At 40.3% G+C, this 14,674-nt stretch overlaps 1 protein-coding gene across 3 annotated transcripts in view; it reads right to left on the bottom strand.

The window, feature by feature from the left end:
* The window catches only part of BMPER (BMP binding endothelial regulator), a 269,975-nt gene that overhangs the window by 84,198 nt on the left and 171,103 nt on the right, over positions 1 to 14,674 (bottom strand). For 2 of the 3 annotated variants that reach the window (XM_032644100.1, XM_032644099.1), the window contains exon 12: positions 3,897 to 4,226. The exons of the other annotated variant lie outside the window; for it this stretch is intronic. In XM_032644100.1, the coding sequence (XP_032499991.1) occupies positions 3,897 to 4,226 (330 nt within the window). The remainder of the gene's footprint in view (positions 1 to 3,896; positions 4,227 to 14,674) is intronic. 3 annotated transcript variants of the gene reach the window in all.

A 14,674-nucleotide genomic window follows, 5' to 3' on the forward strand; every position in this document is an offset into this window, starting at 1 on the left:
TGACCTCATTAAGCCTGTAACTAGGCAGCTGCCCAGCCAGAGAAATGAAGGGAAAGATCAATTCCATACAACACTCAAACTTTTAGAGCATAATTCTAAAGATTTTCCACCTTGCAAAATTTTCCAAACTACAAATCTCTTTCCTAGACAGCAGGCAAATGCTATTTTCCAAGTGCCACACTGGTTGAGAATTTACATCCAAAGGAGCTCCAACAAAATTACTGGCAATGATATAATAAACGTGAGACTTTGGGCAACTGAGTTCATGGGAATTCAACTCACAGTGAACAAGCCAATCATTCTTTCTTTGCAATGGACTACTGGTCCATGCATGCTTGGGAAGATGCAGACCCACTGTGTTTTTAATAAACTCTTCTCGAGACTCTTGACATCTCTTTCATGAAACACGGCCCCCAAAATAAGAGAATAATTTGTAATTCACTCTCTTTTCCTCCTCTTTTCTTTTTATCATTATACTAAGAGGATTTTCACAGAACAACGCTAGGCTTCATATTGTGTAGGGATGACTTATTCGACTACAGATGCCTTTGTCTATTGCTGTATCATATGTGTTTGCACAGTTACTTTTACTCTCTACATGAGTAGAATCCATGCAAAGTAAATTACAGTAGTGACAGGCAAAAAAAAAAAAAATGAATAAGTTGTAATTGAAAAAAAAAACTGCTCTTCCTAAAGATATTTTAAATAGGCATCTTATGAGATGAAAATGCCATGGAAGTGTTTGAGGGTTTGGGGTTAGTCCTTTCTGCAGCTGGGATGAGTTTCCCAGTTCTCTGCATGGGAAATTGGTATAAATAACTGGCAGTCAGAAGGCCAATGCTGAAGCACATGTCTCATGTGGGATGTGAGCAGCAGCTGCATTCCTTCCACTGTATGAAGAGCTTTCCAATTTTCCCTTCTCACCAGTGAATATTTTACCAACCTGTTTTTCACCTTTCAAGTGTGTGACCTGGCTCCAGACTACTAATTTTTTTTTTTTTTTGGTAGGGGGATTGTTGTTCTTTTATTTTGTGGTTTTCTTTGCTTTGTTTTTTTGGTTGTTATTGTTGCTTTTGCTGCAGTCCACTTTTAAGAGAGAGAGGAGAGGCAAAATCTGTAGACATACCATAGTGATGCTTAAAAATGGATAATTTTTCTGTTTAGAGTTTACACCAAAGGGAAAAAAGAAAAAGATATATATATATATATATATATATATATATATATATATATATATATATATATATACTCTAGGTTCATCAAGTGTAGAGCTCTACCAAAAGTGAAATAAAAAGTCGCACTCCCACATGTTAATGCTTTCAGGTGTATCTGATGTAACTCTTTCAGGTGGAGTTGATGAAGTGAACAGGCGGCAGAAAGGAAATATTTTAAGTGATTCGCTAAGTGCCAAGAGTTGGGGTGGGGGTGTGTGTGACAGGGGTGAGCAGAGCTTTCTCAAGCTACTGAGCCTTGCTCTGTGTCTTCTGTACTACCCCAGTTGTTATTAGGAATGTAGCTATAGCCTAATTCCACCCAAGCTACATGGCCACCTGTGCTCCTCTGGCAGACAATTCCATCATGAAGCGCTAAGTCTATAAACCACAGGGCCACAGAGCCATTCTTCCCCATCTCCCATCTTCCAGCTGCAGGCTTGATTTAAGCTGCTATTTTGAAGAAGGTACCCTTTGATCACATGAGCTTATGAAAACAAATTATGGAGGAAGAACAAACACTCAAAGGATATACTGTGATATTTTAGATAGGCAATCAATAGGTAATAAAAAGAAAATATCCCTAAGGGGTAGTACAAACTGAGATTGGTAGACCAGAGTGGAAGAGACCATTGTCTGGAAATGGAATTGTTCCATTCAATGGATAATCGCGAAGCAAGTTTAGTGCCCAGAGAAACACAGTTCCTCCCTAGCAAGCAGAAAGCTTGTGCGCTCCGTGTAATACAGGAAGTTGTTCAGCTGGATATTAAGGGCACATAAATTACTTGCATCATGGCAAGAGAGACAGAAAAAGAAAAGAAATTGTAAAACTGAGTTCAAGGCCTAGAAGAGTTAAATTCACTATCCTAATTATGGTATTTATGATATATTATTATTTTCTTAGCAGCCTCATCCTTGTGGTCATATTTGCCACGTGAAATCCTTACAAAGAGTACACTTATTCCGTAAGGTATTGTCAGCTGTGACAGGAACAGCATTGAAACTCCTCAACTGTCAGTAATATCTGAATATGCAGAATCCCTTTGAGTATTGGGTTGTAGATGACTAATAATTTCCGTATCAGTAGAATCCACTGTGTTCACCTGGCTTGCAAACAGATAAGCAAGGTGCTTCTAATTATAACTGTGTAATAATGGGTCATTTTGTGTACATTCTTCATGAAGCCACTAACTGTTGCTTCCTTCAAAGGGATGAGCTGAGGCCTACATGTGTGGAGCGGCATGTCATTTGAATGCAACAACAGGTGTCTGAATTGTCTGGGGTGGATTAATCCCTCTAAAGTTGAATGAACAGAGCTCTTCACATCTACCACTGTCAAAGTGAACAATGGGAATCTTCCCTTCTTTATAGAATGTCCCAATACATTAATATTTAACATTTCTTAAATAAAAGCTCCCTGGGCTTCTCCTTGGCTTCCTGCCTTTGTTTAGCTAAGCTGGCATTCCATCGGCTCAAATCAATTTACCAAATATATTTTGGCTTGAACAGAAACAATTAACAGGGTTCTGAAGGTGCCGTGGAGAACAGTCTCTGCAGTCCCTCACAAGCGCCTGCTCTGTCAAATGTTTCCCTTTCAACCCATATTAGCTAAAGAAACTGGAACCCAATTGATGTTTTGACATTGTTAAATTCTCATCAGTGCAAAAAGTAAGAAATATGCTGATTTCCTCAAGTATCGTGCTTAAAGAAATAGCATATGCCAGGAGGACATGCAGTTCAAAATCCAACTGACAAACAATATGCATTAACCAAAGGCAGCATGGAAGGAACCATACATGATATAATATAAACTGTGTAAACGAACTGAATTCATTCTTTGGGGCTGAGAATGAACGACTGATTTCTGCTTCTAAGATGTCTCTCTAAGGCAGCACCACACAGATAAAAATTTGAGCCTCACTGAACGCCTAGAGTAACCTACTAGCAACTATGAACAGTTTGGCCTAGGGGGGATGTATCTGCCCGTGGAGGGGAAACACAGAGTCCAGGGGGCCTCAGGCAACATGTGATGCTGAGAAAAGGCCTCAGCGGCCAGCTGCCTGTGCCCACGGCTGGGGGAAGTGCTTTCAGAGCAAGCATCCTAAGTGTCCTCCAGCAGAAGCCAGTGGTTCTACCCCTCAACTCAATGAGCATCCTGCCCCGGGTCAAGAATGGACAGGACTGCTGGTCCCACAGTCCACCATCTGCACTCCCATCTTCACACCCACACTTTTGCAGTTTGCTTTTGAGGAGTCCCTCCTTCTTGGACAGATGCTAACAAGGAAACACTCTTTCTCACGGATGTGAGACTGCACATTACTGGCTGAGCTGGGAAAGACACAATTCCAAGCTAGACATCAATGGCCTGAAGTAGCAACAAAACATGAGAAAGGGGTTATTCGGAGAGAACCACCGCTATGTCTGGAATGTGGATGGAAAGGCACTGGATGTCGACAGATTGCAAGACTGGTGTAACTGGCATCGGACTGCAAGGCTCCTCGGTATGCAAATTTCTCCAGCTGTTTTGTGGCACCTAGGGCGTGCGGCCACACCTGCGGCTGGAATACCGCTCTGCCTCTGGTTTTCCTCCGTGGAGGAGGAGCAGCTGCAGCTCCTGAGCACAAGTTGGTGAGACAGAGGGAAGAGCCAGAGGTACAGAGAAGGCCCGTGCTTCTAGAAGCCCACCTGCTTTGGTCGTCACTTTCAAGAGGTAGCCGTCCAGGTCGATGTGAAACTGCGGCGCGTGGCAGGGCAGCGCGACGCGCGAGCCGTTCCAGCGCACGGTCAGGTGCTGCTGGAGGCTGACGGTGCCGGCGCCCAGCACCAGGTCCACCGACTTGGTCCAGGAGAAGGAGCGGGTCCTGCGCGCATCGTTCTTCACCAGCACCTGAAAGGGCGAGGCAGGGGAGGAGCAGTCTTTTGTCAAAACGTACTGACACGTCCCCTGAAAGTTAAATGTCCGTCCGTCAAAAGTGTTGTAGTGGGGATCTCCGAATACTGTGCAAACGCCAGGCTCTGCGGATGAGTGAGAGACAAAAGCAGGTCATAAACCGAGTGAAGGATTCCAAGAGAAATCAGGGGTCCCTGCAATAAACCTGATAGGGGCACCTGCCAGGTAAAGGGAAGGCCTTAGCAGAGGTGCACTAAGGAAAATCAACTTAAAAGAAAATAAATAAAAAGTTTGGTTGTTCTAAAAGTTTGTACCAAACCTCACAGGACATGTAATACTTCTGGTGCTTTTATACTTAAAAGTTATTTACAACACTTCTGAATTCTTAAAGCATCTCTATTTTAGAGACTTGATATGCTTCTATGGTCTTAATGTCAAAGACAGAGAAATGAAACTAGGATAATTTTATAAACAGAACTGGCCTAATTTCATAACCCATATAAACAAGAACAAAAATATAAATAAAAGGCAGCAACATAAATGACAATACACCAAAGCATTAGTATGGTTTCCATTTAACTGATTCAAAAAATTTGGAAACATGGTATTCTCAGTGTTATTCACGGTCTTAGAAAAGTATTATATTCAACACTCATGTATTTCTAAGTACAGATAAATAGAACTGCCAAACAGATACATGTTTAATATTGTTAAGAACCAAACACGGATAAAATTGATAGTCTCTGTGTATTTTCTAGAAATACAAGTCTCCTATATTTTGATCTGTGTATCAACATCTGAAGTTGGATAAAGAATCAATTGTAAAACCCATCATTCGGTAAGTTTAAGAAATTCCAGTGAATTCATCACTTCAAAATACCACTAATTCAAATACTTATGAGACCCAAGTAAAGTTTTACACTTTAGGGCATTTCAAAGGTTTATACAGAAAACTAAATATCATTTCTTTTTTTACAACAAAATTTGGCATTGATTTGTTTTCTATATAAAGATATTTTATCTGTTTTTAAGAAGGCATAAACAACCAGGAAATGAGAAATTCATTTAGAGAAATTAGCCCACATGATGAAAGAACTAAAATAAAAAGATCGATTTCCAGAACAGGTCAAGAATATGAAACTATCCTATACAAATAATTGCTCTGAATACGTAACAGAAGAAGTAAGCATCAATACAGAGGAAGGATGTGCCAACTGATCTGACGGGACCAACTGGATCCAAGGCAAACATTTGCTTTTAATTTCTAAAATGTTTGGAGAGTAATGTTGTTTTACGATACGTTATGTCATTTCATATGTCAACTTCACATGACTCCATATAAATCATACGTATTGGGAATTTCGTAAATTAATTATTGTTCTAAGTTAGCTTTCCTTGTCAACATTTAATAGAGACTCACAGAACAGACTGTTTCTGGTGTGTAGGAGAGTTTCAATGAGCAAATACTTCAAGGAATATAAAAAAGGCACTACTTGGGGGAGGAGGGTGGAAGAAAAGGGTGGGAGAGAAAGCTTTGAAAGTTCACCAGCAACAGTTTAATTCACCCGCCATTTCGATTCCTTTCTTATCCTTTTTTATGGTGTTCTTTCCTTGTGACTCCAGTTTGACTCAGTTTGTTGCTCCACACTGTACCCCACCCTCACCTTCTTAATCCTATATCCCCCCAACTAGCGTTCCCACCTATCTAACCACCCCATACTGCATTTTCCAGTCCTTTCTCCATGTGATTACTTCAAAATTGTCCTATCACACATTGCTCTCACAGTCTGACAAATGGAATCCTTCCCTGGGATGAAGATGGTGCTTTTTGGTTGACAGGGAGCAAGGCCGTTCTTTGGGACACCTCAAGTGGCATCAGGAGAATTATAATAGTTCAAAGTTAATGCTACCATGTGCCCCCAAAGAACTAAATGTTAACCTGACCGCCAGATGCACCAAATTCAAGAAAAGGGCTTTTTCAGAGTTTTTAATGCCACATACTTGTCAAGAAAACTCAGAACCAATCAATGCTTTTGAGCTCTTGAGCTTGAAATAGATGGACCTCAGCTGGCAAAGGCCAAGGCACAAGTGAAGGAGCTGCAATTATATTCCTGAGAAATCCTCTCTCAGTTGTGAGCAGGCACAGGGCATGCCTACACCTTCTGCCCGGAGTCTGTAGGGAACAACATACAGCTTCTCCAGGTGTTCTGACCCCAACTGCATCAAAATGACAACTAACAAAAACAGTATCAGCTAACGTTTACCAAGAATTCACTACATACCCTAGCACTATTCTTCATGCCTACTGATCATGGACACATTGTAAGAAAATGGATATTTAGATTGTCTCCTAACATTAAACAAATAGCTAAGCACTTGGTAGTAAATCCATAAAATGAACTATTATCTAGTCATTGAAAAAGTCTGTAAATAATGTTCATGATTGAAGAAATGCTTATACCATATTAAGTGAAAAATAGGAAACAAAATTCTATCTATAGGATAATCTTGACTGTGTTAAAATAAATATCCAAACACACACATACCCCAAAATTGTAAACTGAGATTGTTTCTTGGTGGTAGAACCATGAGCGATAATTTTTTTCTTCTGCCTTATGTTTCTGTTTTCATTTTTGTTGTCCCTGTGTTTTGTTTTTAAGAGTCAAGATGTGGGTACATGTAGATAAGGTCAATTATGTGACAAACCAAATCCTCAAAGAAGCAACAGAAAATATACTGCCTATAGAATGGCCCTGGGGCCCTAGGGAAATCTGAGCTTACTCATAGCTGGGCAGGAAGCTGTGAGGGACATCCAGGGAGACCAGGCAAGGGAAATCATGTGTGAGCAGGGCTGTCAGGAAAGATATTTTTCAAGAGGCCATAACTTGTGGAAGAGAAGGGTCTGGAGATCAGGATGATTTTTCTGTATAAGGGCAATATAGAAGAAGCCAACAAAATTTCATGATGAGGAAGATGCCTGAGAATTATGTGTTTCATTTGGGACATTTTTATCACAAACTAATATAATTTTGAAACCTTGGCCCTTTTTCCTGGCACCTCAAGGTCCCCATGCCAGATCCTCGAGGTGTCCATGCAGGAGCAGCGAACACATGCACAGAGAATGACGGAAAGTGAGAATCTCAGGGTTAAAAAATCTGCCTCGCTGAAAAGGAAAAAAAACTATAGAAACACTTAGGGGACAAAAATGAACACTGTATCCTCATATAATTTTTGCTCAGCAGACCCAGTGAAATGAGTCACAGTCCAAGATGTTCTGATGTCTGGTCACACTCTTCTGGAAAGCCTGGAGTGGCAGTTAGAGCTAAATAAACAGACCCTTCCATAACTATCTTTGCCTGAATATGTTTAAGTCAGACGATGGAGAGAAAAAGCCAGTTTACAAGCAGTGGTATGTGCTTTCATAGTCTTTTAAGTCAAATTATCAGACGTCATTTTTGTTTTGTTTTCAGTAATATGTATACAATGTCTAGGAACTGGAAAAAAAAAAGAGTAGAATATTAAGACTTTTTTCTCTTAGGTAATGAAATTACGTGTGACATTTATTTTCCTCTTTCTTGTTTATGTGTATATACATTATTATTTACATTTACATTTTATTATTTATAATCACTATGTGTACTCTTGGAATAAGGACATTTGTTTTAAAAAATAAAAATACTGGATTAAAACATATCTCTTTGATTTTACCTATTTTAATAAGACAGCTATGAGAATTAATAGAGTCGGGCTGCTTCTGAAAACAAAATTCCAATGTTTTTCTCTTAACCTCTAGAAGCAGCCTCTAGAAGCTGGACAAGGCATGAAGACGTATTCTCCCCTAGAGCCTCGAGAAGGAATGCAGCCCTGCCAATACTTTGATTTTGACCCATTCAGATCCATTTCAGACTTCTGACCTCCAGAACTTAAGATAATAAATGTGTATTGTTTTTAAGACACTAAGTTTGTAATAATTTGTTACAGCAGCAATAGGAAACTAATAAATCTAGCAAAAGTCAAGGCAACTTGGTCTGGAGTGACTAGGTTACACCAGGTACCATGCCAGATGTTTTCCATATTTTCACTATCTCCTTTAATCCTCACTATTTCTCTACACATGGTATATACTATTACCCTAATTTCTTAGCAATGAGTCTGGAGAGGTTTCCTTGTTGCCCGTGGTCACCCAGCCAATAGCAGTAAAGATAGAGTCCAACCCAATCTCTGTGGCTTTGAAGCCAGTGCCTCCCACACCATGACTTGATGTTTCCATTTACACCCTATACCACAGCATCCTACGTAGTCATTGTTGTTAAGAAACTGGGATTAGAGAGCTTTGGGGGAATCTGAAGAAATGTATAGACACTCTTCCTTCCAAGTGCACATGAGTATATCCACTCAAATCTAGAGGCTCACAGACACCCTTTCCTAAGACTGATCAATGACCTCCTAAGAGTTCATGAACTTCAGTTTAACGATACCTATCTAGAAGTTAACTAAAAACTATATGACATGGTTCTCTCATTTAATGTGTTTACATTTCATCTCCCCAACCACATTACAAGTTCCTAAACTCAGGGTCTGTATCAGCTTTTTATCCATGTCCTCCAGGGCACCTTCCAGAATGCTGGAAACTCATTGAGTGTTAATACAAACTTGTTATAGAAGATGCATTTTTGCCACTCTATCATCCAAGCTCTGACCTTAAAATGTCTGCCCTCTTTAAACTAGAAATTGCTATCTGTCAGTAAAGAGGACTTCTTACCTAAGTGAAAAGATGGGTTTCACATCTCTAAATTAACCTATCTTCCAGCTTTAAAGCCACCTTAGAGCTTTGTGAACATTAAGTAAGTTGCTTAGAAGAGAGCCCTGGGTTTGAATCCCAGTCTTGCTACCCAATGACTACAAAAACACACGCACACTACCTGTATAACCTCAGTCTGTTCACCTGTAACATGAGTTGAAGAACAACTACTCTGCAGGGTGGTTATAAAGTCAAAGATAGCATTGCAAAAGTGCCCAAAGTATAATAGATGCTTAGAGAGTAGTCATTATTAGTTGTATTACTATAAATGCTATGCAAATCTAGCAAGTAGATACCCACTGCCTGCTGAAATAGGGCTGGATAAGACTGTAACATACTTATAAAATGTAAATGTGTTGAAAAGACAATGTGAGTTTAGTTCATCTATAAAAGACATACAAATGTAGATTTGGGGGTAGAATGGAGTAAGCCGCTAGACCAAAAGAAGAATGTTAACAAAGTCGTGGACATGGGAGAGAAGGCAGCTTGCACAAGAATAGCAGGAGACTGATCTGCCCAGAGTGGGTAGTTGCTTCAGGAGATGTAAGACACCCAAGCCGTCTAAATAAATTGGCCTGAGATTTATTGCCAGCCTGAGAAGTTTAAATGTATTCCAGATAACCAGCATTTCTTAACATGTTTCCTATGAAACATCAATCCTGCCTGTTACTCTGTCAAAATAAGTAGAAATAAAAAATCCTCTGCAGCCCAAATTAGCTTGGGAGGGACTCTACGCTCCATCATCCTCCTGCAAGTCTACCCTGCACACTGGCATAGAAAGGGCTCTGCGAATTCTGCAGTGAGGAAACAAATTTCAGTTTACTTGACCCAGCATTTCCCTAATGTATTTAATAATAGAACCTTGTTTTGAAAATCTTATTCATTACTATCCCTCAGCACTAGAGTTTTATAAAACAAACTTTGGGAAATTCTGAGAGAGACCAGTGAAGGAAGCCGGTATTGGTTTCATGAAAGCCAAGTTTGGATTCCGACGGCGGTATGCAGAAGGGGCCAACGGAGAAAAGACAGAGTTAGTTGCAGGCAATAGGATGAGGTTCTGGCTGCCGTGGGAATGGGAAAGAAATTATTTATTAGAAAAAAAACACGCAAAGAGACAATCAACCAGACCTGATGACTGATTATCAACAAGGGAGAGAAATGCCCAAAGTATGAGAAATAACATTAAGACTCAAAACATGTGCAGCTGGGATAAAGGGGGTGCCAAAATTCAGTCAACAGATAGGGGCTGGAAACAGCCATTGATCTCTCCATCCAACTCCCAACCCAGATAATTTATAGAATCAAAGGTAGCAACTGTTAATCAAATTCAAATACATTCCTTTGTGAAAGAAGAATGTACTCTCCAAAAAATTTAGAAGCTGAGACCTACCATATTCATATCTTGTCAAGAAGTCCTATGTTAAGGACCTGGAAGTTTGGACAAATGTGAAACCAAAATGAGAGAGTAACTGCAGATGCAGGCAGGGCTGTGAGCTCACAGGATGAAAAGGTGTAAAGTAAAAGCAGAACAGATGTGTGTACTAAGGAGAGATATGAAAGGGCAGAGCAGAGGAAAGGAGCAATGGTTGGGGGTGGAGAGCATTAACCAAGAAGGGGACTGCGATAAGGAAAAGGATGATACTACTCATAAATATGAATTTCACATCAAAGGGAACCACTGAGCGCAGCTAATGAGTCATATCTCCAAACTCCCAAGGAAGGTTAGAATTCAAGTATTGTAATCCAAAAAGCTGAAGAGGTGAAGTGACCTCAGAAACATAGATAAGGTTTTAAAAGGTGAGCAAATACAACTGCTCTCAAATAGAAGCCCTTAATCATGTACAGAAGAAAGAAATTGGCAAACTTCATATATATTTCGTGGTAAACCTCCAAAATGAGTAAAAATGTAGTCAACAAAGAACATATAATAGTGCTTAAAGTTTGGGCTTTGGAGTTACACGGACCAGGCTATTGGCTGACCTCACCTTATTTAATTTCTCAGACCCTCAGATCTCTCATTTGTAAAATAGCTTCCACTGCATGGATCATTGTGAGGATTAAGTGACAGAATGCACGGAGAGCATTTATCACAATGCCTGACAGAGATTTACATTCAATAAATCGTGGCTGGTAATAGGAGCAATTGTAGTGGCAGCAGAGTAGCAATTTTTTGTTGTTCTTATTTGATTCAGAGGAGATGTGACCTCCAGAGAGGTATAAATCTGCCTCAGCTTTGCATAGTCATGTGTAATTTATTATACAGTTTTTCCCACAAAGTATACGTCTCAGAGTTTGGGATTTGTATTCTTTGTTTTGTCACTTAGGGGTAGTTTAGGTGCACCACTTCTAAGAGGTTCTGGTCACAAGTTTCTTTAAAAACTGGGTATTTGCATCTTCCTTGAGATTCAAGATGGCAGCCTTGGCTAAATGTGCCAGATGTCTAATAATGAATTTATACATATCTTTATGTATAAAGATATATTCTTTCAAAATTAGGCAAGAGAGTAACTTTTAACTGAATGATTTAATAATGGTATATCTGTATTAAGAATACTTTCCCAAGCAAAAAACCAGGGAGGCCATATGATACTACAGAATGAAGACTGGAGAAGGAGGTAAAAAAATGCAGGTTTTCATCATAGCCCTTCAAGTTAATACTACTGTGAGCCCCAGTTTCCTCACCTAAGAAGTAGAAAGGTTGACCTCATAGTTAAGGTCCATTCATTTATACAATTCCATGATGCTAAAATGATGATGAGCTTGACTGGCAGAGCAATTCTGCTCTTTCTTACTCCCAATGGAATTTATACACAGTGATTTCAAACTTAAAACTATATGTATTTTATCACTGTAAGTAAGAAATTTTGGGGAGATCTTCACTTACTGCTGGAAATACCTCCACCTTGAGTTGCCAGAAGGAAAAAAAAATACCTGGAAAAATGAGCGGACATGGAAAAACCACGCCAGTTTGAGTCACGAACTGTTCTGGACCTGAGCAGAAAGGTGGAGGTGTCGCCAGGTAGATGAAAACGTGGGCACTTGAGTCTGCCTTTCTCCCTGAGTGGTGTGGAGGGAAACACTATCAAATTGGAAACTCTTCCTAAAATCCTTCTCCAATCTCTAATCCCCACCAGTTGTAAAGCCTTTCGGACCTTCTCTTCCCTTCCTAACTGCACCTGGTTGTCAAACCGAACAAAATGACTAAGAAGTCAATGGTAGAAACTCCAGCCCAGGCCCTGGGGCCAGACTTCATTGGAGGAATTTGGGCTCCACTACCTACCTTGGGCATCGTTCTTAACCTCTGAGCCTCAGTTCCCTCAGCTGTAAAATGGAGCTAATAACATTTCTTGACCATGAAATGGATGTGAGGATCAAATAAGATCAAAGATAGCCCAGGACAGTGTTCGGGCTGTTTATTAATATAAATAAATATTAGCTGCTGCTGCTATTACAATGACTGCCATTATTGTTCCATGATGATGACTGTTAACTAAACAGTCAGAACTGACAAAGTTACTAACACTCTGTAGAAACTGACAATACATGGTGGATAATAACCCCTAATAACCTCAGGCTCCTCCAACTTTGCATCAATTTACAGCCAGAACATTGAAGGTAACAGTATCCCGTAGAAAAGAACAGCATATAAAATGGAAAACAAACCGATTTCCTCACACCCTTCCAATGCTGCTTCTGCCTGCGTGGGGTTTCCCAGCCGCCGCGTGTGGTACAGTTGGGTTTTATTTGCCACCCTGTCTGCTGGTTGGGCCTTGGGAGCTGTGACAAACCTACCTCCAGATGCTGGAGGCTAACTTCAGTGGCCACTTAACTTAACACCTCCTGCTCCTCCTCCTCCTCCTCCTCCTCGGCAGGGCTAAAGTCAACACCACAAATTCTTATTCTACAAGCATCTTGAGCTCCGGTTTCAAATTTCCTTGCTTTCCTGAGTTAAAGACAGACTCTTGGTGTTAAGGGACCTGGAGTTGCTTACAGTCTTGGAGGCTCAAACACAGAATTACTAATTTGCGGAACCTCTGTCAGTGGAGATTTCTCATAAAATGGACCCGAAGGTCACTGTTTCATTAAGTTGTTGCATTCCCCTTCTTACAACCACTCTTTAATTGGAGATCGCTGTAGGGATGCTCAGGGACTTAAAAAAGGTGGGCTAAGACCAGGCAGGGCAATTCCACCGTGCCCGTGGTGGGTGCACACAGCAGGCAGGGCCCCTTTCAGACAGCAGGCACCCCAGTGCTGTGCACAGCTGGAAATCTAACACTTGGGGGTTTTAAAAAGTCACCTGGCAACTGTGAGCCTCCTTGTACCCTGAGTTGCTGAAATCTGATATTTCCTGTTACTTGTGGGACATGTAGTTGAGGTTATTTCAATTAAATGCACATCTGTGCTCAGAATACCCTACCCTCCTCTGTATTACGTAATCGTGAACTTTGTTTTGGGGTTGGGATTCTGATGATGAGGATTGATGTAGCTACAGGCACAGCTTAATGAATCTATAAGACCGGAGATGGGGCATCAATGTCTGGACTGCCTTTGGTTGCCTCTGGTCTTGTAGATGGTTAAGAGACTAAATTCTTTCTCAAAGTCAGTCTCTCTTTCCCTCCCTCTCTCTCTCTCCACACACACACACACACACACACACACACCAACACACGCACACACCTCCCTCTTTTATCAGGGAAAACTTTGCCACTAAGTACCATTTCCATGTCTGAAAACAGACATTCAGCCAGCAAAGAATTTATCTGATTCAGGTCTCTGTTGGGTGGCTAGGTCAAGATTCCACCTACTGTTTGCCAACACACAGTAAGATAACATTTCACACAAACCAAGTGCTATACATACAACAGACAGTGGCCTTCTTGGCCCCCAACTCATGATCCCATCACACTCAGCTCAGGGAAAGCAGGACTCGCTTTAGGCTATAGCTCATACTTTGGCAGGAAACAGCATTTGCAGCGAAGCTTTATAATGTTTGTTTAGCTCACTTCAAATATTTTACTTTAAAGAAATCATCTAAACAAAATTTAATTCTTTTCAGTTGGAAAGAGAGAATGCCCCATGTTATTAAAAGACAGTAATCCTTTTCATACTTCCTTCAGGTCTGATTTTAAAAGGACTTTTTTTTTTGATAGAATCATCATTGGCCTTTCAGACCAACCCAAAGACTACTGTACTGTAAGGAATATAACCATGTTGTGCCTCAATTACTGCTTATTACCTACAAAATTATAAATTACTGTTATCACTGACTTGCAAGGAGAAGACTAAAAATGTTCTACACGTTTACTTCGAGTTTTCCCTTCACTATTCCTTTCAGAGGTCTGAGAGAGCCCCAAACACTACCAAGACAGATTAAGCCAGTCAATAAAGCAGGAATTCTGTGGGATTTTAGAAACAGACAAGGCAATGTCACTGTTGGAAACAATGCAACACTCATCTCACTGCAGATAACCAAAGTAAGTTTTAGATCTGAAGCTATGTAATCAGTCCATTTCATCTGTGTATGTACGTATATATATCTAAGTATTTATTCCTGTCTCCTTCCAAAAGAGGATTGGAAGTAGTTTACACACATACATGCTAAATAATCCAAAACACATAAAGGTAGTAGACATATAAGACAAAGTCAGGAGAAAGTTTATTACTCAAGAACCACATGCTGTTAGAGATGGGGTACAAATTTATTTCTAGCTTCCCAGCAACTAAAGCAAAGACGGTTTAGTTGACGTGAATCGATCGAGATATAATATGCCT

The sequence above is a fragment of the Phocoena sinus genome, chromosome 9 (genome assembly GCF_008692025.1).
Source record: "Phocoena sinus isolate mPhoSin1 chromosome 9, mPhoSin1.pri, whole genome shotgun sequence".
NCBI lineage: Eukaryota > Metazoa > Chordata > Mammalia > Artiodactyla > Phocoenidae > Phocoena > Phocoena sinus.